Raw genomic sequence first — 27,378 nt, forward strand, 5'->3', positions numbered from 1 at the left:
CGGCCGCTCGAACGGTCTACGCGCGCTCTGATTGGTCGGGGTTTTCTCTTAATATCTCCTTAACGAAGCCCGATCCGACATTTTTGCAAAGGAAATTGTTGTTCAGAATCGTCTCAGCTATCCCCCATTTCCGGCTCCTCCCCGACTTTTGAGACACCCTGTATAACCCTTAGGTTTCATCTTCTCATCCGTACCCCTTATATCTTTTATACTAAAAGGGTTAATAGTTTTTTAAAATTATATTTATATCGAATATCGAGAAAAATGTCTGTGTACAAATGATTCATATGGATTTGTATTAAATTTCAACTATTATTTTTGTTATATACATATATATCTAATTTATATAATTAATTTGAAAAGTATACTTGACATTCAAAGTTAAACTGTTGTAGTAATTACACAGATATTCAAACAAAAAAGACTACTATTTTTAACTCTTTATATGGTGTAAAGAAATAATTCACTATGTGTAAAATTATGTCATTTTTACCGTTTATACTTCAATGTCTTTGTTATATTGTAATATTTCAATATTTTACCATAATTAGATTCTAATTTTCATTGATACAATATTGTAAGAATATATGCCACACTGTGCCTTTCTGAATACACTATTCTTTTTTACTGATTATAAATAGCTGATACCAGTCTAATTTTGGAACAAAATGCTGTTTATGCTGTTATAACATTATATAATAAATTTTTAAACATACAGGACTAAACTTTGTTCAATTGTTTGTATTATAAGATTACATGATACTTTGTGAAATGCGTTGATTGTAATAAATAAAATAAAATAAATAATACAATATGTAAATAATATTTATTCACTTTACAAATGTTGAATAGCATATTAAATGTAGATAAATGCATGTAAAAGTATACAAAAAAATTGATTTCCCATTATATAACGATTCTTTTAAAAAATTCAGATAAATTTATGGTATATTCTATTATTAAGAATTTTAATTCTTCCTTGACACTTTTTAAGCAATTTCAGAAAATATTTGCTGACAGTTAACATATTCTTGTATGTTGAATTATGTGTTATAATTTATACAGAATTCTGTTATAGATGTACATAAATTGATATGTTGTATTTAATAAATTGAAATTCTATAACAAAAGTCCAGTGGAAATATATTATGGATACTCAATACAAGTTAGTATTTGACATTTTTTATATGTACATTTTTATTGAGATGAACATGTACTGTATATACATATGTATATATTTAATATTAATTTTATGTTTTGAAATAATATGTATTTAAAAAAAGTATGAAATTGTATATTTATATTCACAAATATATGAGTAATTGACCACGTTTATTTAGTTCTAATATAACCTGTTTTGTAGTCGCTTCGAAGTGACATTTTTATCGTATGCATCGTGTTGTTCTACTTTATAATAAAATATATTGTTTTATAAAATGTTTAAAAATTGTTTGTCTATAATTAATCTTAATTAAAACATCATTCTAGGACTATACACCCTGTGAAATATTTGCAGGATCATCTGGTACGTATGGATGTATTTAAGTATTACATGCTGCAACTACTAAAACTATCCAAAACTTTCAGGCACAGGGTGTTCGACCAGATGGTAGGCAATTTCTATCTTTTCGTCCGATAAGCGTTAATATTTCATCGATTACTCATGCCGATAGCTCATCAATATTTAAAATTGGGAATACAACAGTTGTATGTGGCATTAAAGCTGTAAGTATTTTGTAATCAATTTTTTTATTTCGATTTGTATTTCTTATGCTTATAGAAGTAACAAATAAATGTTGAAAACAGGATGATCGAGATGTATAATATTACGTATACATATAATTAATACGCTTACTCCTTTCCTTTACAATCGTTAGATGTATGTGTTATGCATTTCCACAAAACTTATTTGATTCAGTACAAAAAATAACTCATTTTGTTATAGGAATTAGCAACACCTAAAACTATATCTTCTGAATGTGGATATATTATACCAAATATAGAACTTTCACCATTATGCTCTCCAAAATTTCGACCAGGTCCACCGAGTGATCAAGCACAAGTTATTTCAAAAATAATAGAGAATATTTTGAAAAATTCAGCAGCTGTTAATTTAAAAGATCTTTGTATTTATAAAGGCAAACTGGTATGGGTATTATATTGTGATCTACTATGTATAAACTATGATGGTTCTGTAATTGATGCTTGTATCGGAGCTTTGACTGGTGCGCTTAATACTTGTAAGTTTTGTGCTGTTACATTGTAACTAAAATCTGAATCAATGTATATCTCTATTATTTATTATATATATTTTATATATTTTTGTGTAGTATGTTTACCCGAAACAGTTTACAATGTAGCAACAGGAAGTATTTCTGTTTGTTCTACGAAGAAGATACGATTTCCAATTAAAGCAATGCCAGTATCTGTAACATTTGCTGTATTTGATAAGTAAGTTACAATGTATGTACGTTTATAGAATGATCTCTTTTAAGGATACATTGGGATCTTTATTCCTAAAATACATATGACATGTTACATACTACTTTATTATTTTATTTAGTCAGTTATTAATTGCTGATCCTACTGATGAGGAGGAAAGTTTATGCTTGGGAAGATTTACAATTGTAATGGATGAAGAAAAAATTTGTTGCATACATAAGCCTGGTATGTCGTATGGTATTTATGAAAATAAATTTAAGTATGTCATGTTTCTAATATTTTATTTTATATATCAAATATTCTTTGTAGGTGGAATTTCCATTTCTCAACATTTATTTTCAAAAGGCTTAGCAAAGTCTAAAAAAAGAGCTGAGTTAGTAAGATTACTGATTAACACTGCTATATCATCAACAAAAAAGGAAGATTCAAACGAATGACAAATTGTATAAAACTATGAGTTACATTAACATTAAAGTATTTTATAATTATTTTGTAACATTACTTAAAAATATGTTTCATTTTTCATCTCCTCCAAATATTATTCAAATTGCATTATTTTATTTGTATACAAATTACATCGTACATCTTACAATTTTATATTGTAACCATAACTTACATTTAGTATTATGCGATATAATTGACAATTAATTACAACGAAATTATGTTACGATTAATGTGTGAAAATCTTTGAAGTTTAAATAATCGATATTTGTAGTACTTTCGTACAAGGACATTAATTCCTTAAAATTAACTTAAGAGAAAGCTACAAAGTATTAATAAAGACTTGTTTTTTTCATTATACGCAAAAATTCTTCTTGAGAAATTTCTCCGTCGCCATCTCTGTCTGCTTCGTCGATCATTTCTTGCAATTCTTCGTCTGTAAGATTTTCACCTAATTCTCTAGCAACTCTTTTTAAATTTTTAAAAGTTATTTTTCCTGTATTGTCATCATCAAAAAGACGAAATGCTTTTAAAACTTCTTCCTTTGTATCCTTCTCTAACATTTTTATAGACATCAAGTTCAAAAATTCTTCAAACGATAATGTACCAAGACCGTCTGGATCGATATCAGCTATAAGTTTCTTCATTTCTTCTTTTCTGGGTTCAAACCCGAGAGCTCTGATAGCTACTTTAAGTTCTTTGGTAGCAATCCTTCCGGTACCATCTGGATCAAACAAATCAAATGCTTCTTTAATATCATTTTTTTGTTCTGATGTCAATTCCAGTTTTGGAGGACTCTTTTTTTTTATGCTGATCACAGCTTGCTTCTTAGAAGTAGAAGCCTAAAACATGATTATTATTATATAAACATTCAAATGATTAATAATAAATGCAATACATACCATTTTATAAGTAGATTAAAGCACTTCAAAGTAATATACCCTATTTTTTACAAACTTATTTGTAGTGTTAAACATTACTGAATAACTACTCAAGATATGCAATGATACATATAACATTACCAAATAATTCTTAATTATTTTAAAATCTAAAGTTAATAACATAAATTTCACGGTCTACTACAAAAAAAAAAACGATTTAAAAAGACTTCAATTGTCACGCATTTGTACTTTGTTTGTTTGTTTATTTGTTTGTTTTTTGCTTGACAAATAAAATCATTAAACTTCGAGTATCATAGTTATTGGAGAGATTAGAATTTATTTTGTATAATAGACAACAGAGAACGTGGTACGATGTTAAATAAAAATCAGTTATACTAATTATTTTGTGTTCATTATAAAATGTTACCGAGGTAGCACTGTATAGTTAAAATTACCGATGGTAGATGATGCTAGAGCGCCAGAGCTAAAGGGTAGATCTCTATAACTGAATATTTAGAACGTATTTGTATCATTGTATAATATTTACTGACATTAAAATTCTGTATAATGTATGAACCAATAGTTTTAAAGAAACCGAAAATTCGGTCTCTTCGAGGTACACCAGCTGCTAAAGTCAATGTAGTTGTTAGTTTTATGATGATCACCGTGCCTTTTGGAGCCTGTGCTTTATTTTGGTGAATATATTCGTACACATACTTTGCGTGATATACATAATTACATTTGATTTTATTCGTGCATCTAAATCATTTTATAAAATTATAAAAATATTGTACATAAGGAATGTAATGCACGAAATAATATTCGTACTGAACATATTATTTATAAGAAAGTTTTATAATTTATAAGAAATAGTTAAAAGTTAACCTTGTTATTCAAGGTGTTCAAACAGGTAGTAATTCGAAAAAGTAAACTTAAAACGTTAAAAATTAATTATAGTGAAGCGATAAATTTCATTTATGCATGTAGAGTATTTTTAAGTGACGCATTTTTCAATTTAAACTGTTCGATTTCGATATATTGAAAATTTCTCCTCTCAATGTAAGTATAACAATTGTCTCGTTTTGTATTCCAGTTTAGATGTTATAAAAAAGAAGAAACTTATTAACGAATTCGAGGGAATTACTCAGCCTAATAAACCGCAAACACTAGATGAAATATTTCTAAAAGAAAGAACTCCACTTTCGCTAGAGGAAATTGTAGATAGTTTAAAAACTATAAAAAACGTATTCAGCTAAAATCAAAATTAACAGAAGATCTAATATCTGTAGCAAGTATAAGAGAACTATTCAATTTGCATATATACTCATGTTGGATTTAAAAATTTATCAAGGTCGCATGATAGTTTGCATTCAAAGTACATAGGATGGAAAATAGATTATGTTTAAAGAGGACAGATGAAAAGGATGGTTCTGAAAGGTAGATAATAAAACTTTTATGTTTATATTATATTTACTTTAGAATACTGTATTATTAAATGAAATAAATTGTTCAAATATGGAAAATATATATTTAATCAATGATATTTTTGTTACAATATTGGTTGCTTCCTAATTTATTAAAATTTATTTTAATAACAAATATATAACCCTGTTATAACAATGGAGAATGTATTTGTGTCTAGTCTGACGAAATGTAGTACAAGTACATAAATATTTGTTACAGCATACCTAAAGAATTATCAAAATGTAATATAAAGCATGCTTTGGATAAAGTTAAAATGGACGAAGAATTACAAACTAATAAAATTTCTTCCAATACATTGTTAGTAACCGAAGATAACAGTATACTAGAATTTAAAAGTCCGAACGCGAAAATTATTAAACCAACGTTTAGCGATTGTACTACATCCAATATCTTGAAACATAAAAGTAAAACAGCTACAAAATTTAAGAACTGTATCAAGAATCATAAAGATATGAAGTATAAACAAGATTCAGAGAAAAGAAAACACTCGCGGGATTCTCAACTTTCTATAGAATCCTCTTTTTTTAAATCTAAAGATAATTGCGATAGTAACGATATGACTACCGATACAAAAGTGGCTCTCGTCTGTCCCTTATGTTTTAAAATATTTAAAGATTTAGACTCTCGAATATTGCACATGAAATTTTGTGCCAGTAAAAATAACATTTCTACAAAAAAGTTGTTAGATGCTATAGAACTTCAGAAGCGTCAAGAAGACGAAAGGAAATCCTTAGGTTTACTCGCTGCACCTATAATACCAGACAAGAAGAAACCTGTACCATCTAGAATAAATTTGAATAAAGACTCTGACCTTGAACTTGCTTTAGCATTATCAAAATCTCTTTACGATGCCAAAGAATTAGATGAAATTAGTGAAATCGAAAGATTATCTGAAGTACCAAATCAATCTGTATTAGAAGCATTAGAATCAAAAAGATCATTGGAAAAGTTTGGATTTGCAAACAGCAAACCTATATCACTAATAAAAAGTAAAAGAAAAAAATACAATGAAGTAACTATTCTTCAAACACGTTCTCAAGAAGAAAGAAATCGAATCTTAACAGAAAGAATTGCAGAAATTCTTATGGGAGATGAGCCGGTTACTCAAATACAAAGAGAAAAAAATGATTACAGTCAAGAAATTAAAATGAAAACTATTCTAAAGAGTCGTTTACTTCAAGAACTTTATTGTAAGGAGGACAAAATATGGGACAAAGCAAGATTAACACAGAGTCGGAAATGTTTTTATGTGACAAATCTCTCTGAATATATATTTCCACAAGAAAAACTAATAGAAGTAGAAGAAGAGAATGCCATAAAATTTACAAATGTATGTAAAGTAGACGATGTAGAATTGAATCAGAATAAAATAAAAAAGAACAAAGAGGAGAACAAATTGTTTGGAATATCGCAAACAGATTTATGTCTTACAAGTAAAAAACATAAAAACTGCAAGGATAAACAGTATATTGATACTTTAGTAATAAACTGGGGAGATGCACTAAACGATAGCTCTGCAAGTGATATAATAATATTTGTTAATAATGACAAATATATTTGGGCACATAAATTAGTCTTTTATGTGCGTTGTTCGAATATATTAATCGATGTTATACCCAATGATACTTCACAATTTATTGGGATCAAGGAAAGAATTTGTTGGCTTGATGTTTCTTACAATATTGCTTTAGCGTTTTTGGAATTTATTTATTGTGGAATAATTAAGAAGTACTTGAGTATTTTTGAAGATTCGACAAGCTTCTCTTCTTTAAGAAATTTGGCAAGAAAATACAAAGTGGAAGAATTGTTTGCTTATTTACAAATGAAGGAAACTGAAATTGAAGAACCAGAGATTCAAATACATGATACAAAAGATATTGAATGTGGAAAAATAGATGAAAAATCATCACCTGATTCAAATATACTAACATCAATAGCAAAAAATCTTCATTCGCAAGAAATAGAAATAAATGCATATATAGATCGATCATCTGAAAGAGGAGTTGACTGTCAAAGTAAGATAAATATTATCCCGCTTTGTAATGCATCTCCAGATATGTTTGACGATACGAATGACACAATACTGAATTACAAAGAGAGATGTACTCGTCGAACTTCAGGTTTTGAAGAAACAAAAAATGATAACAATCTTAGCATTCTTAACTCTATCGATGATTCTAAGATTACGAAATCTATTACATACAAAAATGTTGAAGAATGTATACATTCATTGTCAGACACGCCGCATTGTAATAGATCGGAACAAAGAAATATAAAGAATTTCAATACAATGAAACCAAAAAGTAATTTGAGCTTATTTATTGAACAATTTCAAAAAGAGAATGCAAAATCAGACTTTGATACAGATTCTGAAATTACATTGATATCAGTTTCTCCTAAACTAAATAGAAATCCATTTAATATGAAACAATATGATGATTCTAGTCGAAATTCTTCATTAAATAGGAATGCTGTTGTAACAGAAATATTCAAAGAAAAACAAGACGTCTTAAGCAAGTTTGATTCTATTACTAATACAACTTCTACATTGAATACAGAAGATACATTTGAAGAAAGCGATACCAATATGCACTTGAGTTTTGAGTCGATAAACAATTTAACGCGATCATTGGAATATAATATAGGAAACTGTACAAAAATGTATAGAGAAAAATGTATAGACAATACAGAAAACGAAATTCAAAATAAAGTAACATTTACTACATCTGAAAATTTACTAATACGAAATGCGAATGTTGAAAATGTAAACAGCATTATAACCGCAGAGGCATGCTCTCCATCGGAATCTAGCGAAAGTCAGGATAGTATTCCTTCTGACCGATATCCAGAGGAAGGTGATATATCTATGTATTCGAGTTATAAAAAAAAACATCAGAATAATAGCATAGTAAACTATCGGGATTTTGTAACAAAGTATATACTAAACAATTCTGTAAAAAATAGTTTAGAGGAATGCGAATATACAAGAAAAAGTAATACAGATAGTAATGACATTACTGTGCTGTCAGATATAGATGTAGACACTAATTTTTCAACAACTCCAGAAATAGAATGTATTAATCAAACAGAAGAGGAACAATTAGTTTTTAATATCGAGAAGTCTACGCAAATACCTGAAAAGAATGTACAGAACGATAGCGATAAGAAATACTTTCCTGTTTGCGTTACATCTCCGACAAGTCGGGAAAGTATTTCGAATGTTCGAACTAATAATTCAAGTGAGTTAAGATGTAGCATAATAAATAATAAATTGTCTACAATTGATACAACAGAAAATGGCAATAGAAAATTCAAAAAAAAATCTATGTCAGAGAGCAATTTGAATATTAATGTAAAAGATATTAAGAATAATCCTTGCAGTAAACGAAATCGGTCGCAATGCAAATGTGGTCGTAAAAGAATGTTGAGAACAGTTATGTCACCTACAATTATCGGAGACAATGTAACTCCTCTTCCTAATTATAATGATATGAAGACACCCGAACTTCATGTAAGTTAATAAATTATACCTGATAAACAATGAATAAACAAGAAAGTTCAGTTTATAATTCATTAATTTGATTCTAGGCAGAATTGTGTAAATATGGATTGAAAATACAAAAGCGGGATAGAGCTATAAAATTATTGACACACATTTACAATGAATTACATCCTATAATTTGTACGATACCAACAGAAATTGAAACTGAATTTGCAATAATAAGTAGCGATGACGAGGAACCACCAAAAAAAAAAACGAATTATAATAAAACTAATGACAATTATATGGATGACTATAAATATGAATTACAACATTCTCAAGAGAGGTACATCAATATATAATATTTATATATAATTATTACTATTCAATTATCGTATTTGATTTCTTAATAATTGATTAAAATTGTAGATCTTGACTGTATTAATACATAAATTTCACAATTCTGTAGCATCGTATCTACACAATTACAATTCGAAAATCTTGAACCCACGATCACAACTGATAATACACAAAACATTAAAGATGTGTTCTCTGCATTAATTAAAGTTAAAAGAGAACTACACAACAATATCTTAACTTACGAACCGTTATGTATCGAAGCCTTATACTCTATATTAAAGGAAGAAGGCTTCAATTGCAACATAAATACTCTCGTGAACTTTTTAGACGAGCAGGTAATATTTTTATTTTTAAATAAAATATATCATATAACCAAAATATTTTTTCAGTGTATTACATTTTATTTAAGAGAAACAAGATTAAATAAAAATAAAAATAAAAATAAACAGAATTTACATAAAAAGAAAAATATATAAAATATACAAATATCGGAAGAGTAACGCAAGTTCGCATGCATGTTCATTAACATTTTCAGTGGAGATGATGACTATAATAATTATTAAAAGATCATTTATATTGGTAAACTACAATCGTTACGGATGTATGTTGTATATTTTTGTACATTTAAATAAAATAAGAAATGATAGTATTTGTTTAATTAAATTTTCTAGCTTAGTTAATTTATATACTTCGCTACATTAATACTTTGCGTCCTGTAATTATTTTCAAAATAATGCAAAATGTAATGGAAACAAATCAGAAAGTATGATGTTTAAATATTTTATGTAATAAAATGCAAGTTAATCTTTAAATGTATATTCTAGTATGTTTCGCTGAGAAAAATGTATTCTTATATGATTGTTATTAACATGTTTCTGCTGTAAATTCACATTTTAAATAGTTAATAATTCATATTTAAGGCTTGTAATATTATTTAACTAGTACGAGATATAAGTCCATTTACTTCGGGTTGAAGAAATTCCGTTACGATAGCTGATACCATTTCATCCAGTATGTTTTTTAGTATTGTAATATTTCTAGAAACAGTATTAACACTTTTTAAATTATCTGTATTAATTTTCATAAATTACATTTTTTGTATTGCTTCGAACATTACAAATAACTTACTGTTCCCCGGGAGATGCACACAGTTCTGTGTAATATTTAATTTTAGGTTCGGTACCACTAGTTCTCAATGTTATAACTAACCCATTCTTGAATGTAAATGTTATCATTTGATTGGATTTTGAAACAGGTAGAACAGCCTTATTTTCTGGTTTTGTATTATCATAGCCAGTTGTTAGATCACGAACACCTATTATAGGATATTTTCCATCTAGGATGTTTGCTGGGTACTGGAAAATATTTTAATTTAAAACAAATAGCAAATTAGGAATAAGTTATTTAAATTACAAGCGCTCTTATAATGTATTTAATTTTAAAAGCTGCATTACTCTGCTGGAACAAATTTCAAAATAATGTTATACACGCACTTCTTACCGTATTTGGTTCGCCGTTATAATTTCTTAATCTTTCAAATATTCTCTTAATTATATCTGCTTCGTGACATATCCAATATGAATTTTTAGAAATATGATATCCATATCTAAATTAAATACATATATTTCTTTAAATATATATAAAATTTTACAAGTTTTAATCTAAATAGTACAACGTACTGGGTATATATTTCATTCAGTTTATCGTAAAGAGTAAAGCCCATAGTTTCAAGGTAAGCTGATAATTCTGCTATGTGCATGCCTGCGCTTATACCATCTTTATCAAGAACATTGGAGCCACACATGAAGCCAATGGCTTCTTCGTACGCAAAAATAACTTCTTTACCTGCTTTCTTCAATTCTACGGTTCTATTACCCATCCACTTAAAACCCGTTAAAGTTTCCTGTTGAAATACAAAAGACAATTATCATAACACTAGTAAGAGGACCAGAAATACATATTATTTTAATTGTAAACACCTCAAAATTAAATCCTTCTTGTTTAGCCATTGATGCCAGAATTTTACTTGATACCGTTGATGCCAACATATATACATTTGAAAAATCTGTATCTGGATGTTGCACTTGATGTGTATGCATCATCCACCAACCTAATAGTGCTCCTAATTCATTGCCGGAGAAGATGTACCATTCTTCGCTGTAATAAAAACGGGCAGTCGGGCACATTATACTTGATATTATATTTATTAAAAAAAATGATTAATGATTACATACTTTTTCATTTTTATACCGCAAGCTAATCTGTCCGCATCGGGATCATTAGCGATAATAATGGAAGAAGAATTTTCATTTGCTACTTTTATACTGAGATCTAGAGCACTTTTTCCTTCTTCAGGGTTTGGAAATTTAACAGTTGGAAATTCTGGATCAGGTAATTTTTGTTCCTCGACTACTATAAATGGCTGCTCGAAATTAAAATAAAATTTATTTTTTTGATTATCTGTTCCGTATTAAAAACTCTTCCTATGATACTACATGGAACAAATTTATTTTACTTATTTGTAAAAGCTTAATTAATGATACCTTTAAATTTGCAGCAATGAAAGCTGCACTCATATATGCATACCCAACACCATGCATAGGAGTGTAAGTGAATTTTAATATCGTATTTCTATTTACTTCTGGATATAGAACTTTTTGTCTGAGATCGTGAAAATATGATTCCATAATATCGTTCCACGGATCTTTATATAAAGGACTCTCGTAGACTTTTGTCACATCCCATGAAGACTCATTTGGTTTAAGATTTTCAAGTATATACTTTTGAATTTTCTTATCGTGGGGCGAAATTATTTGTGTACCATTTTCCCAATAAACTTTATAGCCATTATCATTTTTAGGATTATGAGAAGCTGTTATCATTATTCCAGCTGCGCATTTATATTTTAATACACCGTAAGGTATAAAAGGAGTTGGAACCACCTTTGAAAAAAGGTAAACTTTTATATTTTTTTCTGCAAAAATTGTGGCTGTCAATTCTGCAAACCTAAAATAATATCAGGAAAACTATACGACTATTTGACTATGATAACAATATAACTGCATATTAATGTAAAATAAATATTGTATATTATTATTATTATTAACCTTTTACTACAATGACGTCCATCGTATCCTATTATTACACCTTTTACAGTAACATTCAGCACAACGTCAATTAAGTAATTTGATAAACCTTGACCAGTTTGAACTATAACTAAATCATTCATCTGACTGTATCCTGGACCCATGCAACCTCTTAGGCCAGCTGTACCAAATTCAAGTCTTTTCATAAATAAATTAAACAGAACTTTAGTGTTATTGTCACGAACAAGTTTTTCAATTTGGTGTTCTGCATTTGGATCCTAAAAATAGAAGATGAATTTGAATAAATAAAATGATAATTAGATGTATTTAAAATATTGCTAATATCAGAACCTTGTTCCACGTTAACCATTCATTGATTTTATTATCCAGGTCAATATTTCCAGTATTAATTGAAATTTTTGTAGCCATACTGAAAACGTTCTTCTATATGAAACAATGAACTAATTGTTTCGTTAAATATATTAATAATTGTTAATTATTTAATAGCAATATGTCATCGATATCACATTATATATGAAAAGGTTAAAGATAAGCATTTAAATGGGCGACAATATCAAACGTTCTGCTATCTGTATCAGAGTTTATCAGAGATCAGAGCAGTGGCAGAGATGTGGCAGAGAGGAATGCCGAAGCCGAACAATCCCGATTAGCCGAATACAGCTGCAGCTGATACGTGATACGGCATGTGGTTATCTGCAATTATGTGAATGGTGACAGCATGTGACGGCATGCCAAACACAGTCCTTATATATATACCTTTGCTTATACTATACATACATGATAGATATTAGATAAGGCCAGGTTGTTGATGGTAGTGGTAGCTGCATATAATGTAATATGGGTAGCTGTCAGTAGGCACTTGACAGTTGGTCAGTGACATCACAGCGAAGTGACTGTCAGTAACAGTCGTAAATGGAATAAATAATAGTCATAGAAAAAATGTCAACTGATAAATATTGAAAGTTTAAATGAAAAGAAGAACACTTGTGGAATGACGGTTACGCATAGGTAATCTTGACTATGGTTAGGTTAGAAAAGATATATTCTAACTCTATAGATGCTCGTTAACCTATAACTGTTGCACTTGCTTACTTGTACCTTGCACTTGGACTTTACATCGTACCGGTAAGGTGACGTATGATATATGACGCATCGGCAATCGGCATCGCTGATCGTGTAGGTCAGTCGCTGTTGGTCGCGGCAGGTCGCGGTGTTGTGGTCGGTCCTTTCCGTCAAAGTTGATGTTAACATTATTGCTTTTTCAGTATGAATCGTGAACTATATAGTTAATTATTTCTTAAAAAGTAGAACAATGCTTAAGAATATTCAAAGATTACTTTGGCATAAGTATAAGGCCTATTGTATGGTAGAACTAAATATGTTCAGATTTTTTATGAAAGTGCTATGAACTCTGTGAATACAAGGTAATGTAATTATTTATTTATAAATTATTAATAAATTTATTTTTCATGTTAGCAGCTTTATTAATTAATTTTATTCGTTTCATAGACAATATTCTTATAAAATGGATATTGGAATTGTTAAAATTGCTGAGGATAAGGATTTTGAGAAGTTGAAGCATTTGTATGATAATAATAATGACTGGAAATTAGATTACAATAAACCTGATTTGTCTGTTTGGACAAAGTCTGTACCAGGAATTAGTTTTAGAATGGTAAAGGTATGTATTTTTTTGGTCACAATTAAATTTTATCCCTTTGTTTCCTATAAATACATAATACTATTCAAATTGTTTTACTTTCGTTCATTTTATTAGATTAGAACTCGATTTCCCGATGTTCTGCCAGAAACTTTATATGATGTATTACACGATCCGGAATATAGAAAAGTTTGGGATACGCATATGATCGAATCAAAAGATATAGGCTTTTTTAATCCAAACAATGATATTGGTTATTATTCTAGTAAGTATCTAGTAACTATTGGCTGTTCTGTTATTCGAATGTACGTACAAATGGAACATATTTAAATAAATAATCAATATGTATCAACTAGTGGCCTGCCCATCTCCATTGAAAAATAGAGATTTTGTTCTGCAAAGATCGTGGCTTGATACCGGTATTGAGCAGTTGATTCTAAATCATTCTGTTTTTCACAAAGATTATCCACCAAGAAAACAATTTGTGCGGGCAACATCTTATCTCACAGGTAAAATTCGAAAATCAAAATAAAACCTACTAACCATCCAGGTGTGATTCGCTATTTTATCGTTAAAGTTCTTAATTTAAGGATATATTGTAAGACCATCGCGAAATGGCGATGGTTCAGAACTGGGTTATGTATCTCATACCGATCCGCATGGAAAGCTACCAGTTTGGCTAGTAAATAAAGTTACGCAAATATTTGCTCCAAGAGTACGTTTTTCTATATCGATTACAAATTAGTATTTAGTTTGGATTGCAATTTCATCGATATTTATTTCTTTTTTAGATGGTTAAAAAATTACATAAAGCTTCGGTAGCTTATCCTAACTGGAAATTACTAAATAATCCAAATTACAAACCATGGCATTTTCCTGAACAAATCGCTGCACCTCGAATACGGATAGAAGATGTAAGCATATGCATGTGTAATTTACAATTTTACGAGATAATGAATTAATACATTTTTATAGTGTATAAAGTCTGTCGAAGAAAGGAATTCAAAAAATCATTATGTCGACGAATCAGAATTAAAAGAGTCTGGTATAATGGACAGCGATTAGTTTTTCTCCAATAAGAAAGTACACTTTTACGTTGCTAGGATTAGAGAAGTTGCTAGGAATAGTTCTAGCTATTAAATGCAGTATTATAATACTGTAGAGTCTCTGAAAATCTTAATTGTTGTGTCATACGTGCGTGCGTGCGTATATACAGGTATCTAATTTAACATCATTAAAACGTTGAGTGTCAATCTCACTCATAAGTTTCACTTACGCCTAATATTGCATAGGCGTTTAAGGTTATTTTCAACGTTGGTTCAAATTATTGAGTAAAAATTAGGAACATTCGATTCTTTAATAGTGAACCAATTATTCTACGGTATGTCTAATGAAATTAATGCTGTTCAAAACTGTATAAATATTACGGTCTATTTATGGTAAGTGTTTTAAAGAAACTTATGTTCGAAGAGTCAGTCATAGATGGTTAGCACAGTCTTAATAGAAAGTCTAGTGCTGGTGATCTCCATGGCATTCAACATGTCATTTATATTATTAATAATGGTAGATATTAATAAGTTTATTGCTATAATGATGCTTACTGCAATAAGTGGCAGTGTGAATAACAGAATATATTGCGGCCTGCATCGCGTTAAATATTACTAGTCATGGCTTGTTATCGATTTGAAGTTGTATGTATTGTTGAAATCGTAACTTATTATATATGCTACAACCTCCAACATATAACGCACAATACGTAAGTTGTAATTTCAAATTTGCGTTTATATGCATTTATTTATGCGAGGGTATAAGCATTATACAAATACTACAATTTTGATGAGATGATAATTATCACTAAAGGTACAAAATTTACATGTTATCTATACTGAGCATTTGTTGAAGCTATTACATTATACCTTGGTGCATAGACACTAATTATAACGTTGTGGTGTTAAAAATGTGATTTTGGTAATGTCAGGGAAATTTCAGATAAATAGGAAAACAGTAGTCGCGGATAGATTTTTGTGACAATTTCTAAAAAAACATAGTAATTCTCGATGATGCTATTAGTTAGACTTGAAAAGATCAAAATTTTTAACTTACAATTAATAGTCTATTTTTATTTAAATAAATATTATCTAGGTTTCTCATATTAAAAACAATAACTTCTTTTTTTTATAAAATATTTAAAATGTTATCTACTGATTGCAATGTATTAACTAGTTTGTCGAGACAATAGTTACAGATAAAGTATGTAAACTGATTCGTCAATTGAGATAAACTGTATTAGTTTTTGCAGCAGTAGTTCCTGTCTTTAGAATTTTTTACATTTTTTAGAAGAAATGAAGGTATATAACATGTATCAAGTATTTTGCCTAGATTAACGCATTTATATATCCTATTTACAAAAGTTCGACTGATGCATCTAATACTTATTACAGAATACAGATTTATAATTTTTCTGTATTTTACGCAGTCTCGTTAAATACATGTGAATTATCAAATTTGTATAATTATTGTGAAATGTTCAAACAATATATGAATATTTTGTGTATTCACTACTTAATTAAATATTAAACTTTTACAAGTTGCGTGACTAATACTTAAAGAAAGTATAATCAAAATGACGTAATATTATGATAATTTTTAAATTCTTGCATTTTTTTTTATATAGCAATGAGTACATAATGTTTTTAACTGGTATTTATTCGTACTTAATTAAAAATGATTCTGTGCATTCCTCTTAACACTTCATTTGTTATAATATTTAATCAGGTAGGTTCGCGATCGAATTATAATGAAACCATCTTCATATGAGTATGAGTGCAAATTCTTTTTATGAATTCAGTATTTTTGTAGTACAACTCATAGAAATAAGTTTTTACTTCCTTAATTACAGTGTCAATTAAAAGACAAATAAATAGGTACAAATTTTGCTGTATATTTGTGCATCTATATCTATTTATATGCATATTATCGCACAATAGAATCCAGTTTTGAATTCAAAATGTTACCGCTAACATTATATTTAATTTTTAAATTAATGCAACGTTTTGTAAAATTGTTACGAATTTATTATTATATTTGTATAAATTTTATTATAATATTCTGATTTTTATCATATACATTTATTGTATTCTATAATGATTTATATTCTTACAAGTTATAAATTTACTTTTTTATATGGTGCATCGTTCCCTCGCTAATGTTACCGTATTAAATCATTGTTTAAATATCTACTTTTTTGAAGCATACATATTCTTACATATAATCAATTAAATTTCACATAGTTCTAAGAGTTTCAAGAATGATTTATATATATTTTAAGTTTTCATGGATATAATTTTAGTAAATATACATAAATTTATGTGTCAAATTTATACATTTTTTTATTACAATTTTCACAACTTATATAAAAACCACTCTTTAATAATAGCTGTTTCACTTGAAGTATTTTATAGATTTTATTTGTCAGCTTTGTAATAGAAACAATATTTATAATATATAGAAGATTACAAATTTATCTTTTATTTTAATGTTATGGTTAAATCGAGTAACAAATAAAATATATCCATTTCGGGTTTCATGCTTCCATTACAAAGTGCATTTAATGAAATACGTCAAATTAATATTGCATTATATTAATTAACATTGAAGAACATGTTTTCTTAACTGTAATGTTCTAATTATGAGCGCAAGTATTTTACTATCGTACTGTATTTTTTAAAACTATGTATTGTATTAATATGCACCTTTTATTAGTATTGGTGAACATAATTGTAATACAAGTTTTGGAAATATTTGAATGTTAATATCAAAGTTACACGTATCATATGTTGACACCTGTTTCATATCTTGTCAATGTTTGTGATAATGCCATGTCTGGTACTGTTGCATTGCAGATACTCTGAATTCATTTTGTTCATAAAGTAATGTATATAAAGGTGACATAAAATTGTTAAAATTTTTAATCGATCAATTTGTTTTATATTTCCCTTTCTCTATATTTTATTTTATTTAGAAAACAGTCTTTTCACTCGTTATTGTCTTAAATCTTGCAACAAACTTAACTGTAAGGACAAATACTACAATTTTTAAATAATATTTTAATATAAAAAGAACTGTACAAGCTTTTTATTAGATTAAGATTACGTAAAAAAAAAAAGGTTTTATGGATGTGAAAAATTCAAAAAATTATTTTGTTAGTTGTAGTATAAAATTTATCGACATTATTTTAGAATTATAATATATAATTACAATGCTAATATATAATTAGATCTATATATATATATATAATATATATATAATATATATAATATATATTATAGATCTATATTTTGATCGTTCTCTTTTAAATAGTTTGATTCTTCAATGTTGTTAATTGTTCTGCATACTCAAGGTACAATCTTTGCCAACGAAGGTGTCCACCGACAATGGACAAAACATCTTCTAAAAGTTTATGCTTTTTAATCCCCTATGGAAATAAAATAATCATATTGGTAGATGTATGCATATATATGTTTATATTTATATGTTGAAATAATGTATTTATCATAAGAAATGTATAAAAGAGAAAGTATGAAAAACAATACCAGTATTAAAGGATCCCATATACTTTTAGAAGCTGATGTGTGACTTGGTCCCAAAAGCTCGTCTAAGATTAACCTCAAACGTTTCTCTAATCCATCTAAAAATATGATAATTTATAAAATAAATAAATAAATATTCAAGAGATAAAAATACATGCATACCTTGAGTTAATAGGAATGATACCAAGGCTATGAGCCAATGTATATATTCTTGAGAACTTCCAAGTGCTTTAGAAGCGAGTAATTGTTGTTCCAAGTAAGATACTACACTTGGAGCGCTGTGTGGTAATCTCGGATTCGGTAAAGTATTTCCAGCTGTTCTGAGTAATCCCTCTTGTAAAGAAGAGAGTGGACCTCTAGGAACTCTACTTCCAGATGTACTTGCTGCGTTGAATGACGCCCATCGCCATACGGGATCTTGACTATCACCAATTAATAGCCATGTACCTAAATGTGTTATTATAATTTTGAAAGTTTCTCAAAATTCATTGGAATTATAATTAACTATAATTTCCATACCCATTTCTTTATGGTATACGTATGCTCTGGCATTAGTAAAAGCCAAGTGTGGCATTCCATTGTATAAAGTGCAAGACAACAAAGAGATGCCCGGTACTGCTAAATGTGCAGCGGAAGTGGAAACTATCATTCTACAAGAATATCCTATTTCCCAAACACGTACAGCCCCACAACTTGAAATAACCATTACCTAAAACATTGATACGTTGTAAACAATGATCACGCTTAAATCACAATAGTTTATTATGGTTTCTATGATTTATATATTAATTAAAGAAGTCATAGTACTGCATTTCCAACTGCATGAACTTTTGCAAGTGGTGCAGGTGGTGCTAAAGGAGGCGCTGGACGACATCCTTTCGCAGGATGAAACGTATGAAGGCTTCCATCCTCCAAACCAACTGCTATAACTGCTGGTGATGCTGCTAAAGCTACCGCGCTGTATCCCAAATACAGATCCCAAGTTGGTTCCGAATCGGTACCCTTAAATACTTGTAAATGAGCTAAACCTTGGCTGTTGGTCACGGTTACCGCATAGTGACCAGCCTGTTGAGACAATGAACTGGACGGTTTTAACGGGGGAAGTAATATTTGATTAGTATTCCTTTCGGATGTAATTTTCGGTTTCTTATTAAGCGAACTGTGATGTGGTTTTGGTGTAGCTTGTTCACGACGCTTCAGAGTAAGTGTGGATGGTGATATATTCATATTAGTTAAATTTACAGAGGTGGTAACGTTAGGCGCTACAACATCATTTCGTTTTTCTATAACAATTGAACTTTTAACTTGACTTGTAAATGTTGGCGTTCCTAATCTACCACTCGGCGAATCCCTAAGAATAAATGAAAACAATCAAGGATAGGACATTTATGGAAAAGATTGCTGTTTTTTTAAATAATAATAAAGAACTTAGTTCAGCTTACATTGCGTCCGTCGGAGGTGGAATAAACATTGGTGTTATCCGCCTTTTGCCATCCGATGTCCTCGTTTCAATTTGTTTATTAATAGGACCTTTAGCGGGAGTAGTTGAAGTAGGTGGATATACTGAATTTATATTTGGCGTTTGAGTTGTTTGAGTCGAAGGTGTTGACGATTTTAAATTAAGAAGTTCAGGTGCTTCCATTACATTACAACCACCTTGAACTAGAGGTTTACCATACAAACGTTCATGAAGACTACTCTACAATAAAAAAAAGAGCATCTAACATCAACAAACATCTAACTCTCACTATGTGTAACTACTTAATTAAGCTCTAGCCGCTGTATATTTTTAATAAATCATACACGATATTATGCCCTAACTTAAGCTTTTGTATTTACTGTAATACTACTTACTTGTTCAGCGGGGTCCAGCGGTTGACCCAATTCTTGTTGTGTAAATTCAATAATTACAACAGATCCATCCCAAGAACAAGCTGCCAATCGCAGACCACACGGAGACCAACTAGCATCTAAGACAGAATGTGTAAATAATTCGTGTATTACTACCAGAGGCCTTTTTAACGATGTTAACCATACAGAGAGTGAACGATCGCGAGAGCCTATAGCAACACAGCAATATTGCTTTGAGGAACCTGGTTGCTTTTTTTGTAAAATATTCCCATTAAATCTCTGCAATAAATAATGAAAAAGTATTCAATAAATTTGCTTCTCGATGAACAAATACTTCAACTTTAAATGCATAAATGATAATATTTATACTTTATACACACCACGCATGTAACTGCTTTTCGATGTCCAACAAAATCTTTGTCTTGGGTCCATCCATCTCTCTCGATTATTTGCGCGGTTGGACCTCCGCCGTTCATTGCATGAGCCGACACTAAGTATTGACCATCCGGGCTCCAAGATAATCTTAAAACATGAGTGGTTCCTCCACATTCGTCAAATGGTTCTGATATTAATGCTGCTTCTGTCCAATCTGTAGTGCGCCATACACGTAGCGTTTTATCATCAGATTGAGAAGCCAGATATTTTCCTACCGGGTCCCATGTAATTCCTTTTACAAATCCTGTATGCCCCTTTAATACAGCTACAATAGCTGGAAATTTTGAAGCATCCCATACAATCACGCTATTGTCTACTGATGCAGAAGCTAACCATGGGCTATGCGGTGCCCATGCAAGATCAAGTACATCAGCCTCATGTGAACGTAACGTAGCTATACAGCGCCATGTCTCAACACTAGATTTTCCACCAAATACGGAGCTACCGCCTGATCCACCAGACAATCTCCAAATCATAATTAGTTTATCTACACCACCAGATGCTAATAACCCGTTATTACTCCATCTGACACAATTGACACAAGCTACAAAAATAATGATGATATTGGTAATATGTATTACACGCTTCATTTAAATACATCCAATGTATTGTATCGTCGTACCAAGATGATTATCTAATTGGCACAACATTTTTGGAATATTTTCATCTAGTTCTGCAATTTCATTAATTACTGGTTCCATATTCCATATAACAACTCTGCCAGAATCTCCGCCTACGATAAGAAGAGCAAAATTTACATGTAAAGCAACAAGAAAAATAAACAAAATGCTATGTTTATAGAAAGTATTAAATATAAATGAAAAACCAATACCTTGACCACCGGTTGCAAATCTCTTTCCATCTGGATGTATATCCACGGAAAATATTGGGTAACCTAAAGAAAATAATTCAAGTATAAGTATTTTAGTTATAAAAATCGAGGAAATATGCTTTAAAATAAAAGATTTGACACAAACCATCGTGTGTAACCCAATTTGGCTTCACTAACTTCATATTTCTTTATCGAGTAGAACTTTGTCAGTATAATTACTTGGCAGTTTTTAATCCATACTTCATTTTACGTACATTAACATTTAACGACAACTTTAACTCATGGAAGTACAAAACATTGTTAATAACATAACCTTCCTTCGAGAATAAACATAACTCGGATACCTGTGGCTACTTGGTTTATTACACATCATGGTATATTCATGTTTTATGACCTGTGACTGCATTGGCTAGCAGCTTTGAGTATATTAATCAAAAGCTAACAGTCACTGACTATAGTGTTGTTAGATAGTATAGTAACAGCATGAAACATAAAGGCAAACTAAGATGAATAATTTCATGAGAATTTCATTGAGAAGAAAATAAGATTAAATGCTTACATTTTAAATACTGCAATAAATAAACGCAATTATTGTTAATCATTTTGTAAAGATGACATACATGCCGATTGATCAAATAAGAGAACTATAGCGGCATGTGTATGTACGCGTTTGTCGTCTATGGTCGTCTACAAAAATATTATCGAAGACAGTTAGACAGCAAAATTAGTAAAAATGGCGAATACCATGAGCCCTGTCAAGGAAAACGCCCTTCAAGATTATCGAAAAAAACTTCTTGAGCATAAAGAAGTAGAATCACGTTTGAAAGAAAGTAAGACACAGTTATTATTATGTATTTATTGAATTCGTTGTACTTTCATAAGCGAGTCCAAACATTTAACCTCAAAGCTACATTGTATTGGAATACATTTTTTATGTTTTCAGTGAGAGAACACCTCAAAGATTTAACAAAGCAATATGATAAATCTGAAAATGATCTGAGAGCTTTACAAAGCGTTGGACAGGTAAATAAAATTATTTATGTTTAATCATTTCTATACTAAAATAATGCAAAACATTTGTATGTTAGATTGTTGGAGAAGTATTAAAACAACTCACAGAGGAAAAGTGTAAGTGCATGATTTACAACTATATATTTACATATAAAGAAATATTTATACGTATAATTTTATACCCACAGTTATTGTAAAAGCAACAAACGGTCCACGTTATGTTGTCGGTTGTCGGCGACAACTTGATAAAAACAAATTAAAATCTGCTACAAGAGTAGCACTTGATATGACTACTCTTACTATAATGCGCTATTTACCTCGTGAGGTAAAATCCAACCTATCGTTATGTTAATTTCTAATCCAAATAAATCTTAATTGCTTATGAATCATTTATAGGTTGATCCTCTGGTGTACAACATGTCGCACGAAGATCCTGGCGTTGTTCCGTATTCTGCGATTGGTGGCCTAAGCGAACAAATACGTGAACTGAGAGAAATTATAGAACTACCACTGTATAACCCTGAACTATTTCAGAGAGTGGGTATAACACCTCCAAAAGGATGTCTCTTATATGGCCCTCCAGGAACTGGAAAAACATTATTGGCCAGAGCAGTTGCTAGCCAGTTGGATGCAAATTTTTTAAAAGTTGTATCAAGTGCTATTGTTGATAAATATATTGGTGAATCAGCGCGATTGATCAGAGAAATGTTTAATTATGCACGAGATCATCAACCTTGCATTATATTTATGGATGAAATCGATGCAATCGGTACGAACGTTGATAGTTTACCGAAAATTAAAGTATCATTTTTTTAATTACTTTTTGTTTTATACAGGTGGGCGTAGATTTTCCGAAGGTACAAGTGCTGATCGAGAGATTCAAAGAACTTTAATGGAATTGTTAAACCAAATGGATGGTTTCGATTCTTTGGGTCAGGTTAAAATGATAATGGCTACAAACAGACCAGACACTTTGGATCCAGCTTTATTACGGCCTGGTAGATTAGACAGAAAGATCGAGATTCCATTACCTAACGAACAAGCACGCTTAGACATTTTAACAATTCATGCTCTTCCCATATCCAAACACGGAGAAATCGGTAGAGTCATATTAGATTTTTATTTTTCCTTATTCCATAGATAGGATATTAATAACTTTATGTTTATTCTAGATTATGAAGCAGTAGTTAAGCTTTCCGATGGATTCAATGGCGCAGATTTGAGGAATGTCTGTACCGAAGCGGGACTATTTGCGATAAGATTAGAACGAGAATATGTAGTGCAAGAAGATTTTATGAAAGCAGTAAGAAAAGTTTCGGATAATAAGAAACTTGAATCTAAATTAGATTATAAACCAGTTTAATGGATATATATCGACTACACTCACTTTAAATATCAGTTACTTTGCTAACCAATGTGTGGTTTAATAAAACAAATTTACTTTATTGTAATAATATTTGTATTTTTAATGAAAACATATGCTTCAAAACAACAAATAATTTTTTTGATAATATACGAATACTTTTGAACTTTTATACAATTTGTTTAATTATACTTGGTTGTCTCATTGGAACAAATATGGATTATTCAATAGTAAAAATTATTCGGCGATGTTTGCGAGACGTGTCCTTTTTCTTTCTAAATATTCTTGTACATTGTCATATTTTCTTTTATATAAAATTGGAAATAAATTCTGCTTGATTGAGTCGTTTCTCAATGTTTCCCAAAGACTATTTAACCGATTCAGTTTACAATTAATTTCATGACCAGGTATAAAATTACCCTGTTTAAATTCGTACACTTTAAACCCCAACTCATTTAACAGCCATAAATTTTGTTTGTAGAGATAGCATTCCAAGGGTTCTCTATCCATAACTATAGATTGAACATATGTTGCTTTAAATTTCGATTTTTTGTTGCCACTAATGATGTAAACCAATAATACCGAATTATTATAAAAGCTCATTACAACTAAAGATGATAGACTATCAAGCATAGAGAGTCTCATATGTTTCACAGGTAAAATTTCCACAGATTCATCTAAATGATAATCTTGAAGTTGTTGGTTAAACTTTTCAATATCATTTTTAGATATTTTGTTAGTAAAGTCAACAGACAATAATTCTTTTCCAAGTTTATAATCCCATAGTACAAAAATACCATCTCCTCCACAAGATACCAAAACAGTTTTATCATGAGGTAGCTCCAAAATGTTTGTTACAAATTTCTTATGGCCTAAGCAATATGATAAAATATTATATGAATTTGGGAGCATTGACACTCTAATCTTTTCATCCCTGTCAGTAGTAATAATATATTTTTCATCTTCTGTAATTAATACATCGAGTAACATCGACAAGTGTCCCAAAAGTAAAACTTCATCGTCAGATTTATTGCTAAAAAACAAGTAAGCATCTCCTGCTTTATCAGCGACAACTATATCATTACTACGAGTAAATTGCACTTTGCTAGCAGCTCTTGCAAGCGTTCTATTCGAAACAAGGTTCCGAGTTTTTCTTTCGTACAGACACAATTGCTTGCGGTTCGTACAGACGAAGAAATATTTTCCGTCATTCGAAAATGACACATTCGTTATCGCGTGGAATGTTTCGATATTTACATTATTGTGCGAATCAATCTTTCTTTTTGTTTGCAAGTCAGGCAAACGAATCGTGTGTTTCGTGTCATTATCAATATTGTATATAATAACATACTCGTTGTTACACAGAGCTACGTCTGAATCATGTATACAAAAACTCATAATTAAAACACGCACACTTTACGGCATAAAAAATGTTTATCGTGTCACTGTAGTTTCTTAAATAAATAATCGTGCAATCTTATGTTCGCAAAGAATGATATATTGCGGACTAGCACGTTATAAACTCACAAAATCCAAATAAAATAAATTCATTTGTGAATCATGTGTTGCTCTATAATTTTACGCTATAGACACCTGCGTTGCGTTTCATGGGGTATCGGCATTTCGCCATCTGCCGCTAGATGACGCGTTTCTTTAGGATCAGTGGCGCCATCGATGGGAAAACGCCCAAGTTTGTCATGAAAATAGTTTCTATTATTTTTGTAAGATGGCGCTACTAATATCTTTTAATAAATTACTCTGTATTGTTAATAAATGTTTAATTAATTCCATTCTTTACTTTATAACACTATTTATCGTTGTTATGAATAGTTTTCCAATCATATATATATATATACAGGGTGTCCCAAAAATGTTGGAGGTCCTTGAAAGGGGTGGTTCAGGAGGTGATTTGAAACAACTTTTTCCTTTGCAAGAATGTCGGATAGAGCTTTGTTAAGAAGATATTAATAAAAAAAGCCGACCAATCAGAGCGCGCGGATACCGTTGGAGCGGTCGCGGTAGCGAAGGCTACGCGCTGAGCGGCCGCGTCCAATGTCCTTCGATGCATGTCGAGTCACTTGTTCGCGTACAAGCGCGGCCGCCTAGCGCGTAGCCTTCGCTACCGCGACTGCTCCAACGGTCTACGCGCGCTCTGATTGGTCGGGGTTTTTTTGTTAATATTTCCTTAACGAAGCACCATCCGACATTTTCGCAAAGGAAAAAGTTGTTTCAAATCACCTCCCGAACCACCCCTTTCAAGGAACTCCAACATTTTTGGGACAGCCTGTATATGTATTTAATACAACAGTGGGAACTATTTTCACTACAAACTTGGACCTTTTGCCACCAATGGGGCGCCACCGGTGTAGTAGATTATTCGCCATCTAGCGGGAGAAGTAGGAACTATTTCCCTGCAAACTTGGAACGCAATTCTCAAAACTCTAGCCGCTAGATGGCGATACCAATCGTGGGTCCATTAGCGCGAAACTTTGTATATGCAATGTTTTATAAATTCATTTCGACCATAGCAATCTGTTTGCGTCTTTTCTTTTCTTTTCTTTTTATTAGTAGACCGTGTCTACTAAACGATGCTGTGGTATACACTGCATACGTAATATTGTTTTTAGAGGAATCTTTAAACATACGTATAAAAACGTTTGAAGGAATTATTTCTATCGATTTATCGTCGAAAATGTAATTGGAGACGTATAGCATTGATCTGAGCGATCAAAGCGACCTTTCTAAACCTTGCTTGCGGGATTCGGGAGATTTTTAAAGATTCAAATTTCAAATGTCATAGTCCTTGAAACGAAATATCATCCCTGTTGCCTTTGAAGGCAGGGGTACGTAAAGGAACGCTTGCTGGATGGAATGATCGTTCGTGATTGGATTGCTTCTCGGTTACCGGTTTCGTTTATTAGCATTAGTATCGGTATTGTGGCCGCGGAGCCATCCGAATGGGATTACCAGCGTGAAGCGTGTGCCAACAAAATGTTTCTAATAACTCTCCAGGCATCGAGACATGCCAGCGTTATCGAGAAGCGATTCATCTCAATCATGTCAGAGGCAAAGTGTCTCATTTACGGCCGTGAGGTCCACCACGAAACCATTCCTTTCGTTTTCTCGTGTCACCCTCGTTTTCTTCTTCCTCGAGCTCGGCCCTCTTTCTTATCTTGGTTCGAATGCACCCTGTGGCGTCAATCTACCTCCACGATCAATCCAAGTTTCGCTAGCATTAGACTGGTACCATACAGGAAGAACCAAACGTGCCACGAAAGCCTCGAATATCTTTCACTGTTCCTATTCGATCGATCAATTTTTGTGGTATCGTCGTGCGATCTTCTAACGAGCTTGGTTGGAGTTGTAATAGGGTGTGCAGGAAGAATGCTCGAGGCTACCTCGTAGGTGGATCTCGTACTTATTGTTAGCGTTGCTTCTAA

The 27,378-nt window shown here is 30.8% G+C and overlaps 8 protein-coding genes across 12 annotated transcripts; 4 read left to right on the forward strand and 4 right to left on the reverse strand.

The window, feature by feature from the left end:
* Window positions 1-993: 993 nt before the first annotated feature.
* Window positions 994-3,241, forward strand: LOC128890946 (exosome complex component RRP43-like). The gene is made up of 7 exons (XM_054149989.1): window positions 994-1,165; window positions 1,489-1,525; window positions 1,588-1,725; window positions 1,946-2,240; window positions 2,331-2,451; window positions 2,564-2,667; window positions 2,752-3,241. Exons 1-7 carry the CDS (start codon window positions 1,149-1,151, stop codon window positions 2,877-2,879), a joined length of 840 nt encoding a protein of 279 aa, XP_054005964.1. The 5' UTR covers window positions 994-1,148; the 3' UTR covers window positions 2,880-3,241.
* Window positions 3,097-4,178, reverse strand: LOC128890952 (uncharacterized). Its single transcript, XM_054149997.1, has 2 exons — window positions 3,786-4,178; window positions 3,097-3,725 (listed from the first exon to the last, which is right to left on the reverse strand). Exons 1-2 carry the CDS (start codon window positions 3,786-3,788, stop codon window positions 3,216-3,218), a joined length of 513 nt encoding a protein of 170 aa, XP_054005972.1. The 5' UTR covers window positions 3,789-4,178; the 3' UTR covers window positions 3,097-3,215.
* A 158-nt stretch (window positions 4,179-4,336) lies between these two features.
* Window positions 4,337-10,009, forward strand: LOC128890943 (uncharacterized). 4 transcript variants are annotated; one of them, XM_054149982.1, is made up of 6 exons: window positions 4,337-4,459; window positions 4,858-5,201; window positions 5,448-8,760; window positions 8,838-9,076; window positions 9,200-9,425; window positions 9,480-10,009. In XM_054149982.1, exons 2-6 carry the CDS (start codon window positions 5,149-5,151, stop codon window positions 9,564-9,566), a joined length of 3,918 nt encoding a protein of 1,305 aa, XP_054005957.1. In that variant the 5' UTR covers window positions 4,337-4,459; window positions 4,858-5,148; the 3' UTR covers window positions 9,567-10,009. The 4 variants fall into 4 exon arrangements, with proteins under 4 accessions (XP_054005957.1, XP_054005954.1, XP_054005958.1 ...); XM_054149979.1 differs by having other exon boundaries at window positions 9,200-10,009; XM_054149983.1 differs by lacking the exon at window positions 9,480-10,009 and having other exon boundaries at window positions 9,160-9,343.
* LOC128890944 (glucose 1,6-bisphosphate synthase-like) lies at window positions 9,573-13,117 on the reverse strand. 2 transcript variants are annotated; one of them, XM_054149984.1, is made up of 10 exons: window positions 12,975-13,117; window positions 12,528-12,890; window positions 12,198-12,454; window positions 11,634-12,096; window positions 11,325-11,512; window positions 11,070-11,247; window positions 10,770-10,993; window positions 10,591-10,696; window positions 10,219-10,445; window positions 9,573-10,127 (listed from the first exon to the last, which is right to left on the reverse strand). In XM_054149984.1, exons 2-10 carry the CDS (start codon window positions 12,603-12,605, stop codon window positions 10,025-10,027), a joined length of 1,824 nt encoding a protein of 607 aa, XP_054005959.1. In that variant the 5' UTR covers window positions 12,606-12,890; window positions 12,975-13,117; the 3' UTR covers window positions 9,573-10,024. The 2 variants fall into 2 exon arrangements, with proteins under 2 accessions (XP_054005959.1, XP_054005960.1); XM_054149985.1 differs by lacking the exon at window positions 12,975-13,117 and having other exon boundaries at window positions 12,528-12,951.
* A 362-nt stretch (window positions 13,118-13,479) lies between these two features.
* On the forward strand, window positions 13,480-16,388 carry LOC128890948 (START domain-containing protein 10-like). Its single transcript, XM_054149990.1, has 7 exons — window positions 13,480-13,621; window positions 13,707-13,878; window positions 13,975-14,122; window positions 14,214-14,366; window positions 14,448-14,572; window positions 14,649-14,771; window positions 14,833-16,388. The coding sequence occupies exons 1-7, from the start codon at window positions 13,602-13,604 to the stop codon at window positions 14,920-14,922; spliced, it is 831 nt and encodes a 276-aa protein (XP_054005965.1). The 5' UTR covers window positions 13,480-13,601; the 3' UTR covers window positions 14,923-16,388.
* A 70-nt stretch (window positions 16,389-16,458) lies between these two features.
* On the reverse strand, window positions 16,459-21,991 carry LOC128891405 (protein HIRA homolog). The gene is made up of 11 exons (XM_054150852.1): window positions 21,710-21,991; window positions 21,565-21,627; window positions 21,355-21,465; window positions 20,678-21,276; window positions 20,301-20,576; window positions 19,889-20,145; window positions 19,254-19,797; window positions 18,966-19,155; window positions 18,609-18,893; window positions 18,450-18,544; window positions 16,459-18,331 (listed from the first exon to the last, which is right to left on the reverse strand). The coding sequence occupies exons 1-11, from the start codon at window positions 21,744-21,746 to the stop codon at window positions 18,209-18,211; spliced, it is 2,580 nt and encodes an 859-aa protein (XP_054006827.1). The 5' UTR covers window positions 21,747-21,991; the 3' UTR covers window positions 16,459-18,208.
* A 243-nt stretch (window positions 21,992-22,234) lies between these two features.
* LOC128891406 (26S proteasome regulatory subunit 10B) lies at window positions 22,235-24,115 on the forward strand. Its single transcript, XM_054150854.1, has 7 exons — window positions 22,235-22,394; window positions 22,508-22,587; window positions 22,653-22,692; window positions 22,764-22,900; window positions 22,972-23,344; window positions 23,412-23,675; window positions 23,748-24,115. The coding sequence occupies exons 1-7, from the start codon at window positions 22,298-22,300 to the stop codon at window positions 23,936-23,938; spliced, it is 1,182 nt and encodes a 393-aa protein (XP_054006829.1). The 5' UTR covers window positions 22,235-22,297; the 3' UTR covers window positions 23,939-24,115.
* A 50-nt stretch (window positions 24,116-24,165) lies between these two features.
* Window positions 24,166-25,564, reverse strand: LOC128891407 (tRNA (guanine-N(7)-)-methyltransferase non-catalytic subunit wdr4). Its single transcript, XM_054150855.1, has one exon. It carries the CDS (start codon window positions 25,334-25,336, stop codon window positions 24,176-24,178), a length of 1,161 nt encoding a protein of 386 aa, XP_054006830.1. The 5' UTR covers window positions 25,337-25,564; the 3' UTR covers window positions 24,166-24,175.
* Window positions 25,565-27,378: the final 1,814 nt, after the last annotated feature.

The sequence above is a fragment of the Hylaeus anthracinus genome, unplaced genomic scaffold (genome assembly GCF_026225885.1).
Source record: "Hylaeus anthracinus isolate JK02 unplaced genomic scaffold, UHH_iyHylAnth1.0_haploid 12001, whole genome shotgun sequence".
Lineage (NCBI taxonomy): Eukaryota > Metazoa > Arthropoda > Insecta > Hymenoptera > Colletidae > Hylaeus > Hylaeus anthracinus.

Excerpts from the sequence above, each read along its gene's own strand:
- LOC128890946 (XM_054149989.1), top strand. Across the intron at positions 1,526-1,587 it reads AATATTTGCAGGATCATCTG|GCACAGGGTGTTCGACCAGA; the intron begins GTACGTATGGAT and ends CAAAACTTTCAG. Across the intron at positions 2,241-2,330 it reads GACTGGTGCGCTTAATACTT|TATGTTTACCCGAAACAGTT; the intron begins GTAAGTTTTGTG and ends ATTTTTGTGTAG.
- LOC128890943 (XM_054149979.1), top strand. The coding sequence starts at position 5,149 with ATGGAAAATAGATTATGTTTAAAGAGGACAGATGAAAAGGATGGTTCT. Across the intron at positions 5,202-5,447 it reads GAAAAGGATGGTTCTGAAAG|CATACCTAAAGAATTATCAA; the intron begins GTAGATAATAAA and ends TATTTGTTACAG. Across the intron at positions 9,077-9,199 it reads TTACAACATTCTCAAGAGAG|CATCGTATCTACACAATTAC; the intron begins GTACATCAATAT and ends ACAATTCTGTAG.
- LOC128890944 (XM_054149984.1), bottom strand. The coding sequence starts at position 12,605 with ATGGCTACAAAAATTTCAATTAATACTGGAAATATTGACCTGGATAAT. Across the intron at positions 12,097-12,197 it reads GGACGTCATTGTAGTAAAAG|GTTTGCAGAATTGACAGCCA; the intron begins GTTAATAATAAT and ends ATATTATTTTAG. Across the intron at positions 10,446-10,590 it reads ATAACGGCGAACCAAATACG|TACCCAGCAAACATCCTAGA; the intron begins GTAAGAAGTGCG and ends AATATTTTCCAG.
- LOC128890948 (XM_054149990.1), top strand. The coding sequence starts at position 13,602 with ATGAACTCTGTGAATACAAG. Across the intron at positions 13,622-13,706 it reads ATGAACTCTGTGAATACAAG|ACAATATTCTTATAAAATGG; the intron begins GTAATGTAATTA and ends TTCGTTTCATAG. Across the intron at positions 14,367-14,447 it reads GGCAACATCTTATCTCACAG|GATATATTGTAAGACCATCG; the intron begins GTAAAATTCGAA and ends TCTTAATTTAAG.
- LOC128891405 (XM_054150852.1), bottom strand. The coding sequence starts at position 21,746 with ATGAAGTTAGTGAAGCCAAATTGGGTTACACACGATG. Across the intron at positions 21,277-21,354 it reads CCAATTAGATAATCATCTTG|CTTGTGTCAATTGTGTCAGA; the intron begins GTACGACGATAC and ends TTATTTTTGTAG. Across the intron at positions 20,146-20,300 it reads CGCTGGACCCCGCTGAACAA|AGTAGTCTTCATGAACGTTT; the intron begins GTAAGTAGTATT and ends TTTTTATTGTAG.
- LOC128891406 (XM_054150854.1), top strand. The coding sequence starts at position 22,298 with ATGGCGAATACCATGAGCCCTGTCAAGGAAAACGCCCTTCAAGATTAT. Across the intron at positions 22,395-22,507 it reads AGAATCACGTTTGAAAGAAA|TGAGAGAACACCTCAAAGAT; the intron begins GTAAGACACAGT and ends TTATGTTTTCAG. Across the intron at positions 22,901-22,971 it reads TGCGCTATTTACCTCGTGAG|GTTGATCCTCTGGTGTACAA; the intron begins GTAAAATCCAAC and ends AATCATTTATAG.
- LOC128891407 (XM_054150855.1), bottom strand. The coding sequence starts at position 25,336 with ATGAGTTTTTGTATACATGATTCAGACGTAGCTCTGTGTAACAACGAG.